The sequence below is a fragment of the Lineus longissimus genome, chromosome 5 (assembly GCF_910592395.1).
Source record: "Lineus longissimus chromosome 5, tnLinLong1.2, whole genome shotgun sequence".
In the NCBI taxonomy this organism is placed as follows: Eukaryota; Metazoa; Nemertea; class Pilidiophora; order Heteronemertea; family Lineidae; genus Lineus; species Lineus longissimus.
Window position 1 is genome coordinate 4661502 of NC_088312.1, and position 27007 is coordinate 4688508.

General features: G+C 39.3%; 1 protein-coding gene across 5 annotated transcripts; it reads right to left on the minus strand.

Moving 5' to 3' along the window:
- Positions 1-61: 61 nt before the first annotated feature.
- Positions 62-26772, minus strand: LOC135487556 (transcriptional enhancer factor TEF-1-like). 5 transcript variants are annotated; one of them, XM_064771349.1, is made up of 12 exons: positions 26610-26772; positions 18676-18903; positions 11657-11757; positions 9240-9401; positions 8920-8954; positions 7131-7293; positions 6605-6667; positions 6176-6283; positions 5428-5486; positions 5202-5283; positions 4758-4910; positions 62-4519 (listed from the first exon to the last, which is right to left on the minus strand). In XM_064771349.1, the coding sequence occupies exons 2-12, from the start codon at positions 18896-18898 to the stop codon at positions 4406-4408; spliced, it is 1263 nt and encodes a 420-aa protein (XP_064627419.1). In that variant the 5' UTR covers positions 18899-18903; positions 26610-26772; the 3' UTR covers positions 62-4405. The 5 variants fall into 5 exon arrangements, with proteins under 5 accessions (XP_064627419.1, XP_064627415.1, XP_064627418.1 ...); XM_064771345.1 differs by having other exon boundaries at positions 11609-11757; XM_064771348.1 differs by having other exon boundaries at positions 11630-11757; positions 26610-26770.
- Positions 26773-27007: the final 235 nt, after the last annotated feature.

Below are 27007 nucleotides of genomic sequence, written 5' to 3' on the forward strand. Positions count from 1 at the left end.
ACTAGCAGGTGGACTGAAAGCCACTAAACAACCAAGAAAGAAAGAACCAAAGGACTTCAGGTATCTTACAAAGCCTTTATTTAAAAGTGATAGTTTAAAAATCTTAGATGTATCAAATATACTGGGGTATTTTATTCTAAGAGCGTATTGGCAGGGTCTGATATTTCACTGAGATTATGTAAGAGGACACAGAAGCCATCAACAGGAACAGCACAAGACCTGCAACAGGCCACTCAGGGATTACTTGTAAAACAGTTCTTCAGACATTCAAGTTGTCTTTGAGCTTTGATTGTGACGTGCTCTCCGCCACAGTGACTGCAGCAAAATGTGGAAATACCTTTTGGTTAAGAAGTTTTGCAATTTGGTTGTGACTTTGTCTCGGTTTTAGAACCCATTGCACTCAAAAGATATTCCAACTTGGTGGTGAAGGTACAAACAGGGATCCAAATAAGTACAATGTCACAACCATCTTGCTTGCAAAATGTATGAGCATGTATTATGATAGTATGAAAGTATGAGCCCCTTTGAGTATTATAGAAAGGGCTCGCAAGAATGTTTTGGTGAGAATTCAGCTTTAAATAGCTAAAAACGTAGTTTTTTCCCACTGGAGGTCTGTTGCAAGACTGTACTGTTCTTAACAATAATACTAATAAAACCAAATTGGTGATTAATCAATTAAATCTGTTGTACATGTTGAAACAATGACATCTAAGGTACTGTACAATCCATATTAGTACAAAAAAATCTCCAACAACTTTCTATTTGATTTGACAGAGGAATTCTGGGGTGTCCAATCCTTGTGATGGAGAATCGACCGCTCCGGTCAGTTAGTATTCAACTAAACTTCCCATCTTATATTCCGTCATGTTAAATGTACTACATTTGTTCTCCTGGTTCATTCTATCCTAAAACTCCCTGTATAAAATCTACAAATACAATCAACTTTTCTTTATGAAAATATGACATATTTTTCCATTCTACATGTATACTCTTTCTACAAAATGGTGACAGGAGACAGTCACTGGGCACCTGTATTTCATACACAACACATTTTTTTTACAAATAACCATTCCCCCATTACATGTACCTTACTGTGAAGTAATGGGTTTTTGATACAGTACCTTACCAAACACCCATTACTTTATAAAAGCAATGGGTTTTTGATGTAACCTATCAATCACGCAAAATGTTACCCGAGCTGAAATTTGACAAATTTCGAAATGCCAAGAAACATGGCAGACTTCACTTAAGCCCTTTGGACACAACGGCCCTATAATATTGTCTAAGGCAGGAACTCCAAGAAATGCATTGGAGATGCATTGGAGTTGTGTTACAGTGACGACAGGGTCACCAGGGAAGATCAGTACCATTAAAACTCATGTACATACAAATTTTAATTTGCATGTTTGGAAGAGCTTCACACAGCTCATTTTATTAACATCACATGTATATGTACAATTCGGTTGAGGTAAAACTGTGCAGCTCAACAGCTCGTGTGTCTCTTGCATTTTGGTACCATTTTGGCCCATCATATTTTGAATATGACAAACAGGTTTCTGTAATAGTGATATTTACAACGTTCGCCATAAAAAAACAATGTCATACAGTCATCATCACATACACACACACAGGCACACACAAAATTAAAGTGGGATATTTATATTAATTCATATCATTAATTACATGCATCAATACCATCGGGGTGCTTGCCAAGTATATATAAATAAAATGCAAAAAGCACAAATGACAGTAACACAAGGTTTGCAGGACACATCAAATTAGCACAGAAAATTTACAAACAACAGAAATAATTCAGCAAATTCAGGATCCTACGCAAGGACAAAAGTAAAAATTCGGAAACGGGTTGGTCCAGTCACAGTAAAGAAACTATCTCTTAATGAGGACCTTTGAGTGTATTGCCAGAAGATAACTACATTTCGAAGAATCAGGTTGCAAAAAAATGGGAGACTTAAGTTATATGAAGACAAATTGTGGAAAAGGAATCTCTTTGCAAATAAAGCTTACTACCATGGAAGCTGCGTGCGGTCTACGGTATACTATTTTAATATCCTAGAGCGTATGGAAGCCAGGGAAATAGATAAGGAAACATTTGCTTCTGATACAAAATGTATGAAACCAAATTTACAACACTCAGGGACAGGCAATAATGGTGATGTTATCCAATTGAACATGTTCTGACAAAATGATATTGTCAAACAGCACTAAATCTTTCACAAAGAAACACATAAAAAGTCATTGTATTCAATGCCATAATGACCACAAAAGCTCCCCAGCTTTTGGGACAGACTTTAAATGTGGGTCTAGTGACCATATTGGAGGATTTAGGACAGAAAAATAATAGATATGAACTCAAGGTTTCGCTGCGATTGCCAGCACAGCATGCAGGTTGTAAAAATTACCAAATCAAAAAATCTGCGTAACTGTGATCCATGCCAAAGACCTTGATACTTTCTGGAAGAAGTATTAGTGATACGGTCATGCCCACTTAGAAGCAGGCCGAAATTGCCAAATGTTCCACTTTTGAACCTACCCCATGTCAGAGTAGAGCCCCCATTGTGTCACATACCTTGACCAACCCACATAGGCAGAGCTTACATCCAAAGTGAGCAACACCCGTTCCAGTATTGCAGGAATCAATACAGTAGACTCTTGCAAAGAACATCATCTACAATTAGTACATAACAAACAAGGACCTTGCAGTATTTTTACTGCCTAATTTGTTGCAACATCGCAGAACACTTAACCAAAGACCATAAAATCTGAGGTACATGTACAAATAATAACCAACCCTGGACACAAGAACATGAAGTCTTCATTCAAGTACACTATTGCAACAAAACCCCAAAGATTAGAAATTTTATTCACCATGTATTTTAATTTGGACTAGAGAGGCTGCTGAATCCTAGAAACAAAATTTAATAGAGCTTTACCCTTAAGGCATTCTGTTTTTTATTGCAGAGATGTGTAACTCAACTGATCAACTCAATATTCTTTGCGTATCATAATTAAACTTTTCCATCTTATTGTCTCAGAAAATACAACGAACGCCCAAGTTAACCACGGACGTAGTCAAAATATACCAATGTGCAATACTTAAGTGTAAATAATATACGATGGAGCAAATATGCATCTGCTATCTTCTTTGTATATGAAAACATGAAAATAAAAGCATATTTCTATTTGTGTCCAATATTGCAAGGCAAAGTAGAAGATTATGATGCGCTCGACTTATCATTGGAGGCACAATGCAACGTACACTGTATAAAACAGTGATAAAACCAACCTTGGTCACGAGAACGAATGACTAATAGATCGTTTTGGATCTTGTCACTTCACACAGTTTACATGAAGTGGTGATGTTCCCACTGTAGAAGTGACTGTGACGGTGCTAACCCTGGTCTCTGTTGTAAGTGTTCCAAAACACCCACATAAGATAGCTTCCTTGATCCATTGTTCCCAGCATCTGCCGCCTCTGTCAAGAATCTCAATGCAAAGACCTGGGACAGCACCATCTCAGTCACGTCCATGATAAAATTTTCGCCACTTCACGCAATTCGTGTGAAGTAACATGATCCAAGACGAACTAATCGTCATTCCTTCCCTACATAGTGATCAAGAAAGAAGGATTTTTACTGGTTGTGCACAAGAACATTCATCAGTTTAGATTCACAAACCTGATGAATCTACCTAGTTTACCGAATTAAGTGATCATGCAGGAAGCACAGCAAGTGACTAAGACATTGTCAGGTGGGACTGGAGAGGATGAACTTGCCATTTTTGATCGAATTTTTTCGTGTAAACATTCCAGAGGCAACTATGCCAAGATATTAGAACAAAATTGCATTAGGTGGGCAAGAGTTTTCAAATCTGATCCCAAAACAATTACCATCATCAGCACATTAATTCTGCTTGTAACATTTTGACACCAGTACTGCATCTAAGCATCATTCTAGGAAATACCAATAATTGTGACGACCGTTCACATGCCTGTTCAGGGCAGTGTTGTTGGTTGGTGCAGTTTTGTAAAGGCAGGAATACCGATTTTAATACCAACTCACGGATAGCCCACAAGGCATTGGGTGGTTGTTGCAACTCTAGTATTTCCAAAGCCTAGTAAAATAGCCATGATACCAGTTACGGTACCAATGCAGGCCCCTACAACTGTGTACTGTCGATGCAGGACAGTCCCAATACTCCAAGAGAAGGAGTCCCAAAGCCATGACTCAGGCACCTCGAGGTTCCAAGGCAGGAATGCTGCACCAAGATTCTACCTCTCCCAAGAGAGTGTTCGTATTTGTAGCAAACAGTTTCGTAGCAGATCCACCACAGCACCTGATTGAACACTCTAGCAGTCTTTTATCCACAGATAGATGGCGGCACCATTTCAATCTTTGACTAGTCTGTAGATGTTGTGCTGGGCACCATGTTCACTTGTTGAGACTTCGAAGACGTACGCAATGCATAGCAGTGATTCTTGGGTATCCTTGTTCGTCACAACCTGAAAAGAACATGTAAATGCATATGTCCTAATGCGTGTATGATGGTTGAATAAATATCTCAACGACCGTTTCGAGGGGTAGGAAATGATGTAGTGTCAGACTCACACAGAAAGTTCGATATCTGACACGCACACATCATTTGTGTGCTTCGGTTTAAGTCAGTTTACTTTGAGTTTGCTTTGTCCTTTGAATTAAGACGTCAAACGGTGACTCCTTAAACCTGGTATACTATCTTACCTGTAGGATCGTAAAGTTTTCAAGTACACTGTTCATCATGTACTTTTCCGGCAAATGTTTGAGCTTATGTATAAAGTTGATCATGTATTCACACATTGGCGACCGGTGGATACGATATACAAATCGGCCATTTTCAAAGCGAGGATATTCAGTCTGAAAAAGAGACAAATGAAACTGTAAAGGCCTATCTCCACATAAGCAGTTCACATCACTGATCATGCACAAGGCCTTCGTTAAAGGGGGACTACACAAACAGGCAAGGCAGGTGCTAGAGGTTTAAGAAATGTCAAAACCTCTCGACAAGACCATTCACTGGAAACAAGACCGACCTGATGATTTTCTGTGCATCGTACATTTAACTGATCCTGATGTTCCGTAAATAATGTATTTTATGAAATCTTTTCAAAGCACCCTACTTCTGATGGGGTTAAACTTCATGCTCACCTCTACTTTTTCCACCACCTGCTTGCCAAATGAACACACTTTGGTTGAACATTGGATGGTCATGTTTTCACTGCTCTCATATCTGCAAGAAAAGAGACCATCATTACCAGTGCAAATGTAAAATCAATGACGAAAAAAGATTTTCAACTGGACTTCATCAACATTTTCATGTTACTGGCATGCTTTTAATTCACCATATTCCACTCAGATGGCAGTGTCTACTTACTGGCTTGTCACTCCATAGAAAGCACTTGCTTCATCTTGGACGTTTGTGTTGAGGTCAGCCTACAATCAACAATTAGATGAAACTTTTAAAACAGCCAAATATAAATGAAAGGGATGTCTGGAGTTCTGGGCAATTTCAGAATCCCTATTCGTAAAAATACTATAGCACCGTGTGACAGAGGTGTGCTTGGGGTGATAAAAATATCATTTAGCTGTGACAAACAATAAAATCAAATATGTGTCATATATATTCAATGTTGCACCTGCGATGACCCCTGCAGACAAGCAGTTTTTGTCATATGCGATAAATATTGCATGTCAATATGATAAAGATCAGAGTGACTATAACGTGCTTTGGATAAAGTTTTCTAATGAAATGCACATTATTGCTTATTTTGGTTTGATAAATGAGGCCAATGTTTCAACGTCATGAATTATTCACGATTCCAAGTGTACACAAAATATAAATCAAACCAGCAAATATTTAAAGAATGATGAATATGACCACCAGCACGGAGTAACAGAATAATAACTGAAGTTAGCAGATAATCACAGATTCTGGCAGCTATAGCTCTAATTATAAATATTGCTCCGGGCCATTTTGCTTATGGATATATTTGGACAAAATGAAGATATAAGGTCGAGCCAAATCATTTTGTTGTTGATCAATGGCTGACTTTTCAACATTCCAGCCAGAACCATGACCAGCTCAAATGTTTTAGAACAATAACAAGTAGGTTAGTACGTACCCAGAATTTGACAAGGAAAAATGCAGACTGTGGACCTTTATCATAGAGTTCCTTTAAACCTCCCTTTTTTTCAGGAAATTTGTCGTAAATTTGCCGGATATCAACAGCCTGGAAAGAAAACAATACTGCATCTTGTGATATCAAATTTAGCAATAAAACTCTATTCTAAGGGGTAGATTTCACAGACATAGCACATCATAGAGAAATGCTTCACAGCTGCATCCCTCTCGTAGCACCATCAATAGCCTCATTGGTTCTCAAGAATTTTTTTAATATCGACCATTGCCGTAACATACTCACACTGATTTGCTGGAGTGATGCCCATCGGCTGATATCACAGGTAGTTTGTTGGTCTCACAGGTAGTTTGTTGGTCTCCCCGACCCCCCCCTGTAGTGTCCAAGTCTAGACATCTTACACTAATAACTTACCTCCAATAAAGGATCTGTATAGTTGGCTGTGGACGCTATATGGACAAATAAATGTTTGTGATACTGAAAAGAAAAAAAGAAACCAGATTTTATGCTTGTTTTATTTATAATGAAAGAGGCCTACTTTAAATGACTTTGAACGATTCATGGGCCGCCATATCAGATCTGGCTTTAACATCATCGTATAAAGTCACCTGGGTTCCATAACCTTTGGCAGTTTTGATACTTTCACTCTAAATCAAAGCGCTTGATTATGACAACATTTTTATCACCTTCACTCACTTTGGTTACAAAATGAATATGTTGCTAAGCAGTGGTTTGGAGGTGACAAATTTAGCATGTCCCCACTAATAGGGGCGTGACAATTCCTCAAATAAATTCGTAGTTTGAATTCTCTGAACTCGAAATTAACAGATCTATATGATTGTTTCGCAATAAAACATCTTCACACAAAAACGAAACCACAGAAAACAATGTGCAACTGCAACGTTATGTCATGATTCTACAGCCAATGACCTTGACCTACCTGTTCAGGATCTCGCTGTTGTTCAAAAAATGCTGAGAATTCAACAAGGCGTAATTTTGGCCCGGCTATTGATCTTCCCTGCCAGGCGGGGGTACTGGACATTTCTGTGAGTGAGCTTGGGGGTTTGGCCTCCATGCCATACCCGGGGCCATAGGGTTTGACACTGAAAAGAACCAGCCGGAAATTGGTTTAATGCAATTTGGCTTCAATCTTTTGGTGCTTGTTGGGGGGGGGGGGGGGGGGTAACATTCATATTTTGTCATAAAAACATCACAAATTTGCTGCCAGGATATTTTATTGCGATAAAAGATTCACCACAATGATTTAAAGTTGCCCAATATTCTCCCCACAACCTTCCAATCTAAAAAAACCCTCCAAGTTGTTTCATCACATTTGATTTATTGCTGCGCATTATTACAAGATTGGAATGTGATACAACATCACATTGTGAAATTACTCTGTCGCCAACTCTTTGTGCCTTCTATTGCGGCAACCCATCAATAATACCTGAAAACTTATTGGTAATATAACTGTCCGATTAAGAATATTGGAGTCTTACGGTGCCGCGTCTGCATATTTCTCTTTGTTTTCACCATGGAAACAAAGACATTTGAATTCCGGTAGGTTGCCACGAGTCATCCAAGATCAGTTTGCCGTATTCGTTTCAAGATTACTTGGCAGCAGTAACACACACATTGATGTGCATGGATGCGTGTGTGATTTTGTCTTATTGAGCATTGAGCAACCGCTTATGTTATCTGTAACATTTATGGGCTCGTAAACGTCCACCCCGGAATTAACAATGCATTTATGCACACTTACAAATTGAAAGTGTTGAATCTATTACGAGAGATTCAAGGCTGACTGAATAGCAGATCGAAAGGCGCAGATGCATTAGGTAACTTATCATCTCCTAAAGGCCTTGTTCTTGAGCGACCTGAGCTATGACCATGACAACATGATGATTGTGGTTGGAATGTGGCCGTCGGTTGGTTAAATTGGAATCGCTGGTCAGCTTGTCATGACTTCGTCACGGGTTGCAACGACTAAAATTGCTCGTACACACTGAGCTTCTGCGATTATAGGCAGACCACTGCGTAATTCAGAATTCGCTGCACCATTAGACATGTTAGAGAGATTTGGCAGGCCAGATGTGATTAAGCTGACTGTAACCTTATCCTGCACTTGGAAAGGGAAGGAGGTCAATATTCTGGCTCTTTAGCATGTTTTCGGCATTGTTCCCTGCGTATCCAATACGTCCTGCATTTCCACCGCAATATTGATGAAAATCAAATGGGAATCAAATTTCAAATGCATCCAAAACGCATAGTCAAACAATGCAAAGAATGCAGAGAATGTGTGAATTGAGATGTATGGGTAGAAATCTGAACCTTCACACTTGTGAAACTCTGGCCATAGGACATGTTGCAATTTATAGAATGTCCAGGTTCGATTTCTGATGGCGTGACATTGAATTATATATGCCCTCTTGAACAATGGCTGCGCTGATTTTAAAGGTCGATATTGTATACGTATGTATTTACTACAGATATTTGATTGAATTATTTTTTTCTAAAGCTACCAGTGGACCTGCATAACATCATCTCGTCATCACTATGATTCCTCATTCATCATAATGTTCTATGTAATTGATGTACGCGTTCGGCATCAGACTTTCAGCATTAGTTCAGTGACCTGCATGGAATTGATGATACATGTTATTTGTTCCTTCAAAACATGTTGATCAAGAAAAGTCATATGTTTATTATCAACAGCAGAGGAAACTTACTCTGTGCCTTGTGGAGGGATTCCAGGTTGCCAGAACTGAAAGCAATAAAGAACAAATTTTGATAAAAGGATAAAACAACGTAAAAAAGATTAGTGCTCCTGGGACATCCCCAGACATTTCTTATTTCAACTTTTTCAGAACACCACACGAAGTATTCTTTTCTAACATGGGGTGAAACCACAACTCAGTCTATCGCCAATTAAAATCAGGAATTTAGCCAACTTTATCACGGATAACAATCCACAACAGTTTGCTCCTTATTCACCTAAAGATATCTCTTGAACAAAATAATGATTATAAGACAACATTGTTATACTTACACTAGGAGGGGCAGCACCATAATGGGGTCCGAGCGGCCTCATCACCCCAGGGGTCAGGCTGGCGAGACCCTGGGCTTTATTGTGGATGGCACTTGCTGAGACAATCTGAGCAGAGGACATGGAGGACATACTTTGGAGGGCCTTATCTTTGGACGACTGGTCCTGAAGGAGAAACAAGTCGACTACTTAGGGAGAAGTCAAGAATTAGGTAAAGCTCAAATCAGTCACTTTTCAAGCAGATTAAAATCATGCCTCGTAAAGTTCTGAGATGAGGTCCCGGCTTCATATAATACGACACTAAGGGCAGCCTGCATGGAATGCTCTGGAGGATAGAGGGATGCAGTGTTCTAAGGGATGCTGATTACACTGATAGACTTTTCTTTCCCCTCAATGAGGCAGCTACTTACAGAAAAGAATGTAGCTTTACATATTATTAGCTCGAATAATTGTCACACCTGAATTAATGGGCCATTGTACCTTTTACCACAACATTTATCAAATCAATCAATACTATAGGAAAAACACTTGGGTTATTTTGTACTCAGAATAGGCTAATCTTTCTGCCTTATCTTACGCAAACGAGGTTGTTCAATATTAAAGAAACATAACGAAATCTACAATATTTCTTAGAAGGCAAACACTGGAGGTCATAAATGTGAACAGAGTAGGATAATTTATGACCGAATCGTTGTGTCAATAACCTGTAATTATTTAGATAATTATGGTCTAACAAGTGCATAAAATAAACACATCAGCAAGAAAATCAATAAGTGTCAAGACCTCTACTGATTCCTTGAGGCACACCTGACACACGAGGGACAACGGCCATGTACCATGCAGGGACCAGAGACAGACCATTCAAAAGCAATTTGACTCGGCCTAAATTAAAAACATGTACATGTACATTCTCATTCTTGGCATATTGGTTATCTCGGAGACGGACGTAGAAGTAGCGGTGGTTGCTTTGATTTTTTATGCCTCCTACGACAAACATCGGAGGTCAGGTTTGCTTCATTATTATGCAAATCACAGTGGACAAAACCACACCACTTAAGCAGTTAGAAATGGGACCGTTTCTGACGATCTAGCTCCAATAATAACCCATCATAAGCGCTGAATCAATTTGTGTTATCACTTGGCCATACAACCTCGGGCAAAATGTTGCAAATCCTGCATCAAATCCTGATGAAATCTGCCATTTTGGGGCAAGATTTAAACAAGATTTAGCCGACCCAATCACCAACAGATGACACAAAAATGCTCATGAATTTTCACAACTGTCCTCAGCTCTTATCAAAACAGGATATACACTAATACAGGAATATTTGATGGAAATGTGTCCATGCATCTGTATTTCACCAACAATTGCCTCAGCTGCCTTGTTATGCTCTGGCACTACATTCGCATGGTTATGTTGGTTTGGTATTCACAAATCAATGGGTTCCTTGAAACTGCCTTGATAATTTATCAATGAGGTTATACCCCACCTATTAAATCTGGCCAATCAGTCCTCCCAATTAGTATTTCTATAAAATAAATGATACCTTTTCTTTAGAAAGGAAAGATAGCAACCTTCTCCAACGAAAAATATGAGGAACATAGACATAATTACACCAAGACAACAACTTAATAACATGCACCATTTTATAATGAGCATCATTTTTGCATGCAATTCTGAAGGCTACCGTCAGGAGGGCCATCCCAGAGATGAGGCAAGTTTCAGGTGATATAAAAACTCAGTTAATAGAAATCTGATGAACCAAAGAAGTGGATACGCTCATTTCGCATCCAAATGTTACTCTGGAGAATAATTGTAACAGATGTGCTATCTTAACTCTTGATTCCATTCACTCCAGAACGTCAAACATTTCGTCAAGGCAAAATTAGTCTGAAATTGCGATTTCATATAACAGTTTTTAACAACCCATCAAACAACAAAGGGGTCAGAGGCACAACTACAGAAGGTTCGGAGGGCCTGCCTGTGAACATCTACATCATCTACACAGCAGTGTATATGTGTAGAAATGATATATTTCCTAACTGCTGATATGTTCTAGCAACACATCCATTCCAAGTGTTTCATCATCATAACTTCATAATAGTCTCCAAATATGTACCTTATAATATTCAGGTTTATTTGATGTGTCATAGAATAATTCATATGGTTTACCTCGATCACAATGAGAACAAAACAGAACTTTGTTTTGCTAAAAAATGCAAGGAAATGCTTCAAAGATGGACGAGTTGTCCACTCATCTGCATGCCTCTTTCTTAACATTATTTTCTTCCGTACTAGAGGCGCCATCTTTGCTTCTCGGTGCCTTGCCTTATTCTCGGTGGCCCCCAGGTAGAGCCCTCCGTTCGCTTACCGTATTATTCTGCCACATTACCTTGAGTTGTGACTGGAGCTCACGTGCCTTTCGCCGCGCTAAGACTTGGATGTGACTTGAGACTTGCTTCCGCGTCCTCGTCTTGCCAGTCCTGAGCTTGATGTAGCGAGCGATCAGCTCATTGCGACCTGGAATGACATGATTGAAACAAAGGGTTAAGATATGAAATGGTTCATCATAAAGAATGATATTAATTGGACATTGTGCCATTTGACTGTCCACTGGTCATCTACAATGAGCCATTTGATAAGATTGCTACACAGAGGAAACGACAAGAGAATTCGTACAATGTTTGTGGCAATGACATCATAATTGATCATTGTGTGATTTGATTTGACCACAGATAATAAGCAGGTGGTTTATCTAGTCATTACATCCCAGTATACCAGGATGCCATGTCATTTACCCTCACTTGTCCACATTGTTGATCACCTGTAGTGATGACAATGGGTGTAATTAGCCCATACCACCTGTAAGTGTAAACACTTTAATGCAGAAAACAACAAGTTGAAAGCATCAGGGTGATTATTGTGCACATTCCCCTCATTATCTCATGCCATAGTTGTTTTTATGACGCTATCTATTGTGTCCCTAAACATCATATTGACAGATGCCATGCTGGAACCTAGCTTTGGATACCCTGATCCTTTCCTACAAATGAGCAAACAAATTGGCCTTCTTCAAAAATTTGCTTCCTTTCCGTTGGCATGAAGTAATATACTAATGACTGAATGAGTTTAAAGATAATGCAGTGGGGAGGACAACATCTGAAGGACAACCCAGTTAAAAAGCCAAAGACTTTCTTCCAGGTCTCAAATGAGAATACGAGAAATAGCATTTGGCATTGAAGTAATGTAACCACAACCCATCATGTGAAACCGAGAATTAGAAAAACATCAATTTAAATTCCACTTTCAAAATGACAGCGCTGATCACTTTCTGTGAGTGATTCCATATTAAATGGTTCAAGACCTTGCAATATTCTGCTCTATCAAACATAATGTTACGAATCTCCACCAACGAGTAAATGAGTCCTTTCCGGCGTCGTTCCATGAATCATCATCACTTGATAGATTTCGCAAGGTATATGTCATCGCGTTATCAACCCAAAGTAATCAACCAAACATAATCGCCCGTAAATTCACTGTGTCAACTAGCGCTGAAAATATCGCGTATCATTGGTCTGTATCACATCAAGGAGTCGCGAAAGTGAACACTGTAGATCGTATGACGCGAAGGAAATGGTGTTTTTTACCAAAGAGTTTCGCGGAGGCCATGCAATCGCGATGTTTTCAATCCACCCATCTTTATTGCTTTGTTGAAGCCAAGTCATGTGTGGGGCAAAACGTCAGTGAAAACCGACTCGTAAAGACTGACTCTCATAATTATATTTGAACAAAGCAACAAGGTATTAAATTCAATGCAGCAGGCATGAGCCAGGGTCGTGGTAACCAAGGTAACATGTTGTTATCCCTCACTAACTTCCTGTAACTAATGGACATCGGTTACAATCAAGGGACACGGATGGTCATATCTGCAAAGCCGGCAAATCTCATCTGCTTAGCACAGATTATTAGCGACACGGGACAAAATCAACCTGTCGGTGAACGTTGATTGGAATAAACCGGTATGGACGAGTAAGACGAGCTGCTTAAAGAAGCATGTAATAAGCCATCTTATGATAAGGCTGTGTATGCAGGCAAGTGGAAGGTGGTTCCCATGAAAGTCACCTCCAGGGAATGTGACTTGGGAGTGAACACATCCAGGGTGAAAGCTGCTGGGCAAGTCTGAGTACGACGCGTATGATGACCTTTGCTAGCTTGCGGGCTGTTTAAGGTGATGGCCTTTGTTTGAAAAGATGCTGCCCTTCAAGTGACACCCAATCATATAAAACTATGAGCGAGACAGATTCATCTTCACAGGGTTCAATATATTGTCATATGAAAATTTATACAACAACACGTTCTTTTCAGTTATGGACCTGGATGCATGGAGAGGAGGGTTTGGGATCTGAAACCACTGTTGCAAACTAATCTGGTGAAATAGTATCATTTCTTATACCCTCCTTCCATGAAGACCCATTTAATCAACAATTTGCACCCTCTGCACCATATCATCAGCCGAAAATAATGCGGAGCTAACAAACCACACTCGTCACATCGGCTTTGAAAAAATTATCTATGCCACCTCCTATCCACTCCAATCAGAATTATCAATCAAATGAGAGAATCTGAGTGCCCTCTCACTTGAAAACCGCTCCTCATCGGTGATTGCGCGGAAAAAAACCCCAGCAACAACCAAGATCATCTCCTTTACGCTAATTTATCATCTTGCTCGCAAACAAATTACATTTTCTTGTAATTTTCTTTCAGCGAGTTCGGTCTTTCGTCACTTGACGCTGGTGGCGTGTACATACTGCGTCTCTCGTTTCCCTAAATTAAAATTAATGCCCTTCATTGTGCTCTCACGCCATAATTGAGATGAGGCGTACCACTTGAGGACGGTGACAGAGTGCTTACATTAGCCGCCTCACCCTGGGAAAGACGCTTCAAAGCTCCCGCTAACAGCTAGTCAAACATCAGCAACCAGCGATGATATGTGCATTTTCAGCTCAAGGCATATATTCAGATGAGGGCACGATTCTCGATTAAATACCGCAAATTCTTGGCATAGTTTGCCGGGGCAGACTAATCATGGTGGGTTCACTGACAACATGGAGATTCAATACCCATCGTCTTAATACAAATACATGCCCTCGAGCACAAGTTGAGAGAAAAATCATTAATTCATAAGCTTTTGGTGGTCTTCACAATACAATATGGCGCAGTTATCCCGAGACCCACCTGGTAAGTTGAAGTAACAATCGACCACGTTACAACGACCACTGGAAAGGAAACAGTCGCAAAATTGTCAAGAATTAAATTCTGATGGCAATTTCAGTTTCCCTTTCATCGACGTATTGATGTCTGATGTGTACAGATGTTGAGCACAGTATTTGAATTTGTTACTAAAATCTGAATTTGCCGCTTAATTATGAGTATAGCTCTGTCACTAAAATCTCTTTGAAGAAAGGCTGAACTAAAGGTTTGTTTGTCAAGTCCAAGGACATTTTTCCTCCATCGCAACATAAGCAAACGAATGTCAGCACTGAGGTACCGCACATACAGTTCATCACCTCCAGGCATGGAGTATTAACTTTACCAAAGGACATTCTTCTAGAAACTCACTGATGGCAGAAGTCAGGAATACCACACCTCATCGCTGAATGCATAGATGGAGCAAGCACTGAGGAGACAGATAGTGGTGACTTGTGCAACATCTTGGCACAATTCTTAACAAAGATGCAACACGATGATGTAATTAACGAAAGAAGAGAATGGGGGCGTAACATTCTGGATAGGTCAGTGACGAACCCGCACAATAATCCTTATTGAACGAGGTTATTCTCAGCCGCCCCACAATCAATTTATTTTTTGCTATATAAAACTAGACACAATGAGATGCAGGTTTCAATAGGATGAGAGGACAAATCGAGAACGACCAACAAGAAACTTGTAAAGGTCCCGTTTTAGAAATAACCATCTGCAATCCTGCACAGATTGAAAAATTAACAGCAAAACCTATGCTCATCTCACCGGACGGACCATCACAAACACAAATAACAATTGGAATAGACTCCAATTCTGCCACAATTTTATGAAAAGATAATGGGACTATCATCAGCTAGAATTAAATTTAATTCGAACAATTAACTCTCACAAATTGATTTGTAACGAAAAAATTCCACATTACGATTTCATTTTTGAAAATTTAGCTGGTTTTCAAAATGATTATGCTAACTACAATTATTTTAGGGCATCATTAATGTATGTTTGAGGATGAAAGTATTCAAAACTGTTTACAACAAATCTGTATGACATCACATATTGACTTTGAAAGCTTTTAAAAGTATTCCTTTTTTTGTTTCTTTCAGCTTATACCGGTATTTGAGATGATACACAAGAAGGTAATAAGATTAAACAGACAACTAAATATGATAAACATATTTGTGCAATTTCATATACCTGATTTGCTTAGAGAAGAAACAAAATCCATCTAATATGAAAATATGAAATATTCTCAGTCTTAAGATATGAACGATGAAATCCTGCTCAAAACATAGAAAAATTCTACACCATCATACAACAAAGGATTCATCCTGTTGAAAAGAGATTAACCTGATCCAGGCAGAATTGATGGATAATTGCCCTTCTACTGTGCACGGCTTTCTAATTTAATCAAGCCAAATTACAAGCCCAATGTATCTGCTTGATGCCATTGTTTGCTCGGGAGCATGGGTTTGCTTTGACACTCAGCGCAGCATCAAAGGTTGCGATCTAACCTGGCGATGTACATCTTATTGACGTCACTTTGTTCTTGGTTGTGCCCTTGCACATCTTGGGCATCTTCAACAACATGTTCAGGGTTTCTTGTCTTACTAACTTGATTATTAAGATCGGTAACTTATGAGCTTTTATGCTAATAGTTCCCCAGATTCATTTTTCAGTTATCTTTCTTTTGTAAATATCAAACTTGATATCAAATTGTTCCAAATCTTATTGTTAACAAATTCTCCAGGAAAAAGAAAACTTTGATGCCTGTTTGTGAATCATTAGACGTTGGTAGTCCAATTTAGCATGACATGACAACTGCTTTGGGAGTGGTTCTTCACCCTTCTATATATATACTTTTGAATCCGGAACAGTATACAAGTATACACTGATCCTTGTTCCAACAAGACCAACAGCCATCAAGACAAAAAAAACATTTGCCTTTAGTGAGAATTGATAAACAGTTTGTGCGCAGTTCAAGTATCAATTGGCACTTTGCTGCATCTGAAATTATTGATAAACTGAGAAGCAGCATTTGCTTAGCCACTTAGTCGGTTTCAAATAATCTTTTTTGTGACTATATTGGTAAATTAAGGAATGCCAGAATTGGAAACAAAATATGCACATAAGTTTTTGTCTCAATATCATAACAACATGTGTTGTGTTTAAAGTTTGTTCAACTGGAATTTTCGTTGGTGCATGAACTAACTCATGAACTATAGATGGTTTTCTCTTCAAAGATGCCAACATATAAAGATCACTTCTTGCATCATATTCAAATTATTTCAAGGCAACTGAAGATGGTGGTTTCTATCACAGAAAAAGGCTTCATTTTCTTGTGCAAGGCTAAGCTTTGTTTTAGGCACCATCAGTGTACAAAACCAAACAAATTTTCACATCAAGTATTTCTTAACATTTAAGTACTAGCACATGGTTTAACGGCCACCTTGAAGTAAAGGAAAGGGAACAGACACAAGCTTTCTTCTTCAAATCATGATGGATTTGCTTTGCCGAGTTGCTGTTCAAGTCATCAATGTTAACCACAGGATACCATAACATGTACATCAAGAGGTAGAGAGCAGCAGGAAAAATGAAAAATACCATAAGTCTTGCTGATGTCATAGGGCCCATCAACGTTTTGCACTTTATGCTAGAAAATTATACTTGTGGGTCATTTCACCACACCTTGACTTCTGCTCTTTGAGGATATACTGCAGTTGTACAACGGCACATACGACTGTAAACAGACACGTATTAAAAGGAAGCAATTACTTGTGATGATATGATGAACAGCATGACTACTCGTTCATATCTTAGCAAGCTAAAGCTGTATCATCTATGACTAGACCGACTAGGAGGAGCCTTCTTCCTTCAGTTTAATAACCACCTAGAGCTTGATGGATGCTTTACCACCAGAACACCTGTCCTGCGTCATGTCAGATGCTGATTCTACCTGATAATTCTCTCAGAGATGTTCCCCATTCCTAATCAACTGAAAGTTCAACTAACTCCCCACAACAAAATCCTCATAATTAGTCCTTTTTTGAAATAGGTAGGCAATCCAATTACAAGAAGTAATTCTAGAGCAACTACTGGGCATATTGTAACAGAAGGGATCATGGTTCATTTGAATTTTTGCTCAGAGAGCCACAGTCAGATTCAACTGAACCCTGCCACTCAGCCACCAACTTCATACTCCCCCTTATACTTCATGCAGTAACCCAACTGTTAAGGGTATTCAGAAGTAATATGAACATTTCAAAGTCTATTTTAGGTTTCACCACAATATCACTACATTTCATGATATGCCTCCTTCCTAAACTTTATGATTCATAGCTGCGCTTACACCACGAAATATTGGTGGACCAATTGCACTTACACCACCACATTGCCGCGACAAATTGGTTCGGCAATCCATTGCCGATACAAATTGCCGAGCGAATTTGTCCCACCAAGCTTGATGGTCCAAATTCGCCCGGCTTGTTAAAAGTTCGGCTTTGTCGTGGTGTAAGCGCAAATGGATCGGCAATTAGCTAGTTAGATGGTTCAGCTCCAGGCGGCGCTTTCGAAATGGCGCTTTCTGCCAAGGCTTTCCGCGTTCTGCTTATTGTTTGCGCGCCATCTGTAGCCGGATTTTATAACTAGCTGCAGCGCTGGTGTAAGCGCTTGGTGGATTTTCGATGGTGCGGCATTGGTTCCCGAACCAAGATTGGTGGTCCATTTCCAGGTGGTGTAAGTGCGGCTATTGTTGCTGCATGTGGTAATTTGAATCCAATAGATATTTTTAGATCATCCTTTTTTATTAAAATGAGCACAAGTTTCAGCTGCTCTTTAAATCTTGAAAATAGAACTTGTGCAGACGGTATCACTCATGGTGTTAACACAATATATATTTGACACACTAATTTTAGACCAGACCAAAATTACATCCGGTCTACTCTTATATACAAATTTATTTTCCACATTATACATTTTCTCCTTCAGGAGAGATCGGCCAGACCCTGTTGCTAGAGTTGATATATATAACCCTGCTGTTTTCTGTCCACACTATGCTAAAAGCTGGCCTAAATTTTGATCCAGACCAAAGGAAGAGAAGCACTTCCAAGAAAACGAGTACTCCTCTGCTGAGGCTAAAAACTGCCACTGAAAAAGAGTATATAAAAAAGTTCTACTGACCATACATCTTTCCCTCGTCAGAGAGAATGATCTTCCTTCTGCCGCATGGTGGATAAATAGCTAGCGCCTCCTGGAAGCTCTGTTCAATATCGGGGCTCCAGACGCCCTCGGCGTCATTCCCCATTTCATCGAGGCCATCATCCAAGTCATCGTTCATGTTCGTGTTCTCGGAAACGTTGCCGTTCTCCGATGCATTCCATGTCGATGACATTGTCTCAACCATTCAAGCTGCAAAGAGAGAAACAAGGGATTCTATAAAGTATGCATATCAACTCTGATCGCTTAGTGACGACAAAAACGGTCACATGCGCATGCATCTCACACTTTATTTCTGCTATTTTTTATTTTGTCAGTATAAACAATTAAGCTCGGGACTGTGCAGTGCAAGGTCCCACATCGAGCCAGACCCGCAGTCAATAGTAAAAGTTGATAAAATTCAAACATCTGTGAATAAGTGGTTAGACAGAGTTGTTGAACATTTGGATCCAGAAAGATTTCAAGTCTTTCCGATATTATACATCTGACATGAATAAATCTATTGTGTGTATATATTGTGAGGATTGTTTTGAATTGCACAGCAAAAGAAATGATTTGGGTGCACTAAAACACTTGGTACAACTGATACATTTGGCCACGCAAGGGTAATTTGGTGATTCAACCTTATATTGAGTGGCTCAATAACTTCACATGCAAACCAAACATATGGACATAAGAAGTGAATTTTCTATCAGAAAACATGTGGACAGGTCCATCAGTATTGAAACAGTGCTGGAATTTTTCAACCACAGCCAGAAAAAAATGGCAATACTGTGAAACAATGAAATGAAGTTCAGCAACTGTTATGACAGACTCTTTGGTCCCAAAAACAACTTTTCCATCGCTTTTCCTATTGATAATTGAATCAGTAGGGAACCTTTTCTAACTAAAAGAAGCACCTGTGATATGGTCGGCAACCACTAGTTAACGTATTCATGCTCAGCCATGACTCATGGTCTCGATAAACAAATATGAAGTTCATGTACTTTTGCGTACAGCCAACCGACTATAACAACTTTTTTGAAAGGTTTGCCATCAATCCAGACTTTCTGCAGTAAGCAACAAAATCCAAATGGTCTTTCTTTGGATGCTGGCTGGAGCCTGGTATGGTCTGCTGATGTCAAATGAACATCTTTTCAGAATGACGTCTGACATCTGATGACGTCATATAAGGAGACTTTTTTCCAGTAACGTTTGCTGGTTACAATTGTTATTCTAGGGGTAGCCATCAACAGCAACAAATCCGTTCAAAGGGTATAGTAAAGGGCCTGCTCAAGTGGCAACTCAAGGCACAATATAACTGTACATACGAAAAGGTATCAAGTATCATCTGGCCCCATTCACATTGAAGGAACGTCCACAACAACTTTCCATGAATACATTAGTATAGGCTTTCACATTGAGCCTTTGCCAACACCACCAATAATTGGCCCTAGCACTACATGTAGGTCTACAGCCTTCGGCAGAGGTAATGCTTTAGATCTTGGAACCATCAAGAAGTTGTAATGAAGGCTAACCTGGAACTGCTCCAAGGTTCTTACCTGTACATTGAAATACAACACATAGGCCTTTACTGTAAGCCGCCTGTAGACGATTGATTCTTATATCAGTCATTTGGTAGCAAGCTCAGGACCATATCTAACTTTTTGGCATGGGGGGAGCTATTTTGAGAACTTTTTTGAACTTTCCCTCATATCATCTTTATTTTTTATCAGTTTCAAGAAGTACTTTCTAAAAACATTTCGAAAGTTTGGTGAACTTAACGTTTCCACAATGTAATGAAAAGGAAAACTTGTTCTGTTGTATAATAGAAAGTGTTTTCTTTTTAATTCCCTTCTGGCGCACCTGCTAGTCGATTTGATATAAAATGAAGCGATGTGAACCAGAGTGTGACCAGACAAACTGTCAACAAAACAAATTCAGGTCACAGGCAAGTACCCCTGTCAAATTTGACAATACGCCAGTTCTTATGTACATTTTGTAATGAGGTCTTCCATCGTTTCCGATTGTAATAAAAACGCATTCTGAGATCTGGCCTGAACTTGTTCTTCAAGAACTCTATCATCAAATTTCACGAGGTTAGTTCCTGCTCAAATGGTCCTAACAAGTCATTCAAAGCACCTTGTATATCATTAGTGATAATTTTATCAATGATTAAGGACATAGACGTCACCTCTACAGGAAACGTTCTCACAATTCAAACATCTGGTACCGATGATTTTATAAGATATTCCAAGAAATTTTCAATGAAATGATGTCACTGTTTATTTCTCACTTCTGTTCATCATCAAATAAATCGAAAAGTTTGCCAACTTTTTTTGAAAATTTGAAATTACCAGTTATGTATGTAAACCTGTGACACAGTGTAGCTGTTATGTCACAGGTTAGTTCATTGTAATATACTAAACAGGATGCCAGGTTTTAAACAAAGGATGGTCATATTCTGTCACCATCAACCACCATACCTGGTACAAAACATTGAGGAAAAGACTAGCTAGAGGAGGTATGAAACATGTACCCCAGAGCAACATGAATATTTGCTTTGAAGCTTTTATTTTTAGATATGAATCCATAGTATGGGGATGCTCAGCATCCAATTACTCCCTAAAGATTTTGTTGAGGTTATGATTGGGCAGGTCTATCCGAGAATGCTGGGAAGATACACTGTCATAGCTGACTTGTGTTTGAAACCTTCGAGTTTGAAACCTTTCACGTCAGTTCAAAAGTGTAAAAAAACCTCCTGTGGACATAATCTGGCACATTAGGCCGTCCATAATAGGCCATTACAAGAAGGCCTAGCAAAGCATATAAAACTCAAGCCTTCTACACTTGTCCAATAAATTACATGGAGTTGTGGTTTACTTTGAACCATCTTGATCCTTAGGTTTTACCCAAAGCGAGCACAGAGGCATTGTACGTCTGAATCGCCTTTTGTTGAGCGAACAATAGCATGAGGATGAAAACAACCCACAGGTATGAGTCATCATGGTGTGCACAGAGACCGATCAGCATGCAAGTTTGACTGAGCATATCGAGCTGCATGGGCAGAGACTTTGGTCAATCTCAAACTTTCGGCAAGCAGATTTCAGTAATTGCAGAGTTCTTGCAGAAGGGTACAGACAACCAAGTTTCAAAATATTTTGAGAGACCACTGCACCATTCAAACAGGTGACCTACAAACTGATAAATTAGACCATCAACAATATTCATGTATTCAAGAAAAGTTTCAGGTCAATGGGTCTTGTAACATTAACATATTGAACCCATATCAAATATTGATAAGCCAGGATGAAATCAGGAGATCATGAGTTTGTCCCTCTCTTGCACGAGATGTCCCAGATTTGGTGTGCGAGTTATCTTTTAAGGGCCACCTCACCTCTGTTTGAATACTGTAACAGTTTATTTTGAATCCAGCGCTATCCTTGGGCGGATGCTTTTTCTTTCATAACCATGTTGAGAGAAAGTGCTATAACTGTTTAGCCTGCGGCTCCGGTTGTTGACCAAGATCACACAATAGCTGACCTTGGGTTCCCCTGTCTTCACCCCGCCAGCTCCGCCCCATCCTAATCCGCCAGCGAATGATTACAAATGGAGATGGTCTTGGCCAAGTACCTGTCTCCTATTCAAAGCACACTCCAATATCGGCAATTATCTCCGGAGCTTCTTGTTATAATCCTCCGCCAAGATTCCCGCCATGGATGATCATGTCCCAGTGGACACTATAAAACTGGGGTGTGGCACGGTCATGATTGCACCCGGGCAATTAATTCTTGTAAGAATAATGCAGATTTTAGTAGCATTTACGATGCTGGTTGGATTGTATTGCAAGGGATTTTAACGCAGGTTCTTTTGAAGGTTTTTTAAAACACGCCTGAAAGTGAAGGGTTTAACCTCTAATTTCTAATGTGTTTGATGTTTAATTGCAATGTTGTTAGTTGTTCACCATGCCACTTGTTTCCATATTGAACCAACCCGACCCCGAGGGTTGAGTGAGGAAACCAGATTGAAAACGGAGCTGTCTGATGTCAACGTTCTTTCTAATTTGACCATATTAATCAAGTGATATTGACTAAAATCTCTCCTAAGATAACTGATGGGTCGTCTTTGTTGAAACACATATATTGAGGGTAGTGCTCTTGGAAAAGGCAAGGTGGTAGGGTGGCAAAATGGGGGTGTAGAAAATAGCCAGGTACATTGTACAAGGCACCTCTTTTCAAGTGAAAGTGCACCATTCCTCTTATTCAGAAAGGGCCCGAGACAAGGGGTATCTTGCAGGGCATATAAAGGAGCTCACACTTCTATTTCACCACAACAAAGTTCACGCTATTAGCTAGTTGAGGTGTGCCTGTACTAAAGGCCAACATTATCAACGTAATCCATTAAGCCTTGGCAGAGGAACAATACCAAATATAAATGATTTCCGGCTTTCTTACCAAGAAACCCTACCAATAAAAGATCTCAGTGGTAGGCATGGTGTAATTTACCATTCAGACACAAATTAAATCCACCAAAAGCTTCAAAGGAAAGGCATTTAAAAGCCAAAGCGTGCAAACGCTGTAGAGAAGACAACTAAAACATTTCCAAGTATAATACACTGTACATACTTCATATCGAACTACATAACACTGCTTTCTAAGTTGGACTTGCCAAGAGAATGGGCTGATCTGTAGGTCTGGTTTTTAAGATATATGAAATGTCTGTATAGTAAGCAATTGTTTAAAGTAATGTGAAATAAACATAAAAAGGATGCAGGAATGGTGTGATAGTGGTACTAAATCATTACTGTTCCTAATTATCTGGAAAATCCTGATACAAAGGGTCACAATTATATTCCATTGTATCACTAACGGATACCATAATCAGGCCACCTGAGCATAGGTGACTTGATTGGTGTCCCCATCATGTAATTTGATGGATTCAGGTGTTATGGCTGAGGTTAATGATGTTTGATGTCCGCTTATAAAATGCCAATTGGTGAAATGTGCATAATGACATGCTTTAGCTAGCTTATCACTGCCATGGCAACCAGGGTCCTTTCGATATGGTTGAAGCCACTATATCAACAGGCGGAGAGAAATTATTTGGATTATCAGATGTGAAACAAGGACAATCAGTGAGAGAGGAACCTTTTTTACAAGATGTTAGCCAGGGGTCCAGAAGATCTGTCACCACAGAGAGGCTGATATCTAGCCTCTGAAATAGCTATATAGGCTAGTATTAGCTAAATTTAGCTGACTTAAGAGTTTATAAATCACATCGACTGATTCAAGCAAGAAACATTTTACTTCTCCAAGGATGTACTTGGTAGCTTGTTCCCGACAGAACAACTGAATTGAGCCCGCAAACAAACTAAACCAAAAACTAGTGTTTCTATCGCCCCAAGCGACATTCACTATCTATGCTGGAATATTATGATAAGTTTTTGCAATGCTGTGTCTTTATGTATCTAACCATATTACAAGGATCACCTGACCTTCTAAAAACATTCTGTACAAACATTATTAGTATAAGGTTATTGTCGTTTCCAAATTCTTGGATATAGGTCCACACATCAATCTTCTTTTTCGATGATAGCAACATTCAGGCACACCGAAATAACACACCCAATTCCACCAGAACTTCCCCATAACATTAGAACTCTCACAACCATCAAAATTGGGTTATGCCAGAGTCTATTCCCTTCCACTTCCACCCCCAACTTATTTCAATTTCAAATAAAAACTACATTCAAATGTTTTTGAAATTTACAAACCATTCAAATCATATAATATAATGAAATATATGTTGATGCTGTGAGAGAAAGAATAACACTGCCGTCCACAAAGTTTTTTTATTTTCTGGCCATGCAGTTCCTCACTCAGAAATTATCTTTTCTGTAACAATCAAGATTTGTGGGTTGTAGAAGAAGTATAGCACACTGCCACAGAAATAAACATGAACTCATGAATATATCCCAGCTCTGATTACAACTTGTTTTCTCTTAAAACACTATTGGCACATCTGACTCTAATTTATCTTATGACTCACCAGGAGCCAGCCAAATTTAGCAAGCGCACAGCAAGGTATCATGTTCTGGGAATACAGAGATCTAGCCAGTGGCAAACACTGGAACTCATACAGGTCTACCTACAGTCAGGCCAACATAAATATAGTCCTAGTTTGTTTTAATCTACTGAAACAGAACATGAACATTCAAAATGTGTGGAGCCGGGAACTGCGAAGAAATGTCAATGCTTGCTTCTATTTGAAACTTTCTCCTAAAAGATCGCTGTGTACCCAAGTAAAACTTTACTTGGAGAACTCACTGGGCCCTTATATTGAAGTTTTTTTGAGATATTCCACTTTTTTTCTTTCATCATATTATTTCTTTATTTGCAGAAAATACGTTTAAGTTGAAACATAAAGATCTGCTAAAATACCTCTACAAATGCGGTTAATGAGCAACCCATTTTTTAAATGTTTAGACCTACCAAATAACTGAAATGGACATACCACGGAAAACAACACAACGAAACATCAAGTCAGTGTCTATCACAAAAATCACCGAAACCGAGATGAAAAAAGTTGTTTTTGCTAATTCTTTGTGCTATTATAGCGCACTTACACTATAAAGTTCACTGCAACAAGTGCACTAATGGTGTGCTTTAGATACTGGTACCAACTTAACAATACACAGCTCATTCAATAATAACCTTTCCTTTCAAATTCAATTGTTGTAATTGAGAACTGTGCCTTTATATCAGGACAATTTTTAGCCAGCTGAAGCATTTGAACAAAGGGTTGGACTTGTATGAATAGGCTAACCAACTGGGTCAATGCAATACTCCTTTTTTAGGTCTCCGTTTTTGTGTGGGCTTTATTTGACATGAACAAACATTGGCTGTAGTTTTAAGTGGCGTTTACACCATGCAGGGTCTGGCCCAGCTTATTTGCGTTTACACCTTTGAAAATTTGATCTGGATAAGTTTAACCCCCCAATGATTGGAGGGTCAGACCCGCCTTTTGACCCGGATCAAGCACTTGCACAAGTTTATTTCACTTCACGTATCTATTATGGATCAGTACATGATTTACGGTAGAATAAACTTATTTGAATCTTGAATCTTTGTGGATATTAGAATCACATATGTGAACGCAAACCACGCTGTCTTCAGTTATGATGGGTTTCAGTGCGTGTCTCGTGCGACAACCACCACGAGTGAGTGTAATGTTAGTGTTGTCGCGACATGGACACGGGAGACTATCGATAAAGTAACAGCCCTTCTGACGGCCGATCAGGGGGGAGTTATCGGCATGTGAAGGATGGATATGCGGAAAACGACGGTGGAATCGGCATGATGATATCACTCTAAAATTGTGCCTGCCACCTCCCACGAACATAACAGAGTATCTGAACAATAATTAAGCACTGTAAAATTTCCTAACATGCACATAAATGGTCATTCAAAAACAATATGCAAGAAAACACCACCAGCAGTGTCAGCAATACACACCTACTGAAAAGCGGTATATATTGGTATTGTGTGCGTGTGAAACATTGTATACGCTTAATAGTGTATCGTGTACGCAACAAGCCAGCCATCACTTCACTACCTGAAAATACCTTGCCACAATTCCGAAAGTGAAGACCGACAGCTCTATCCTGGCCATTCCATGAATCCCACTCGATATGTACGTCCGAAGAAAACATCAGGATTGAAATCATCTTGATCAAAACGACCAAACTTGAAAATTTTAGTCATCGCTCCTTAGTTCAGGCCGGAAGTGGGACCCGCAAGTATGACAAATATTTCAGAGATTCAAAACTCGTGTGAACATTTCACGCATTCCAAGCAGGATTTCTCACATATCTGACCAAAAAATTAGAATTTTATGAAATCTACTATAAAGATACTTACCGACCGATGGTTCAAATCACTTTGAGAAGAAGTCTGGACACTCTGTACGCAAAATTTCACCTAGAATCGGCGCTTCGTTGGTATGCGTGGAATGACACAAAGAATCTGGACAACGTTGCAGGTCGTGCGCATCTCGTTCTGCGCATGGGTGTCGCAATTAGCAGTGGGGAGAATTGCAAGTCAAACTCTCAATAAACTCGAATTGTGCGGCTTTTAGAATGATGAATTGCGCAGTATTTTACATATCGTTATAGAATAATACATTTTACAGCTCTTTGCTCAAATACTTTTTTACTCTGGTCAAATTCATGATAATTGAAGGAGTTTTTGTTAATTAATGTATCAATTCTCCTGGGCTCTGAAACGCCTTCCAACCCGGATGTGTCAGTCCGCAACCC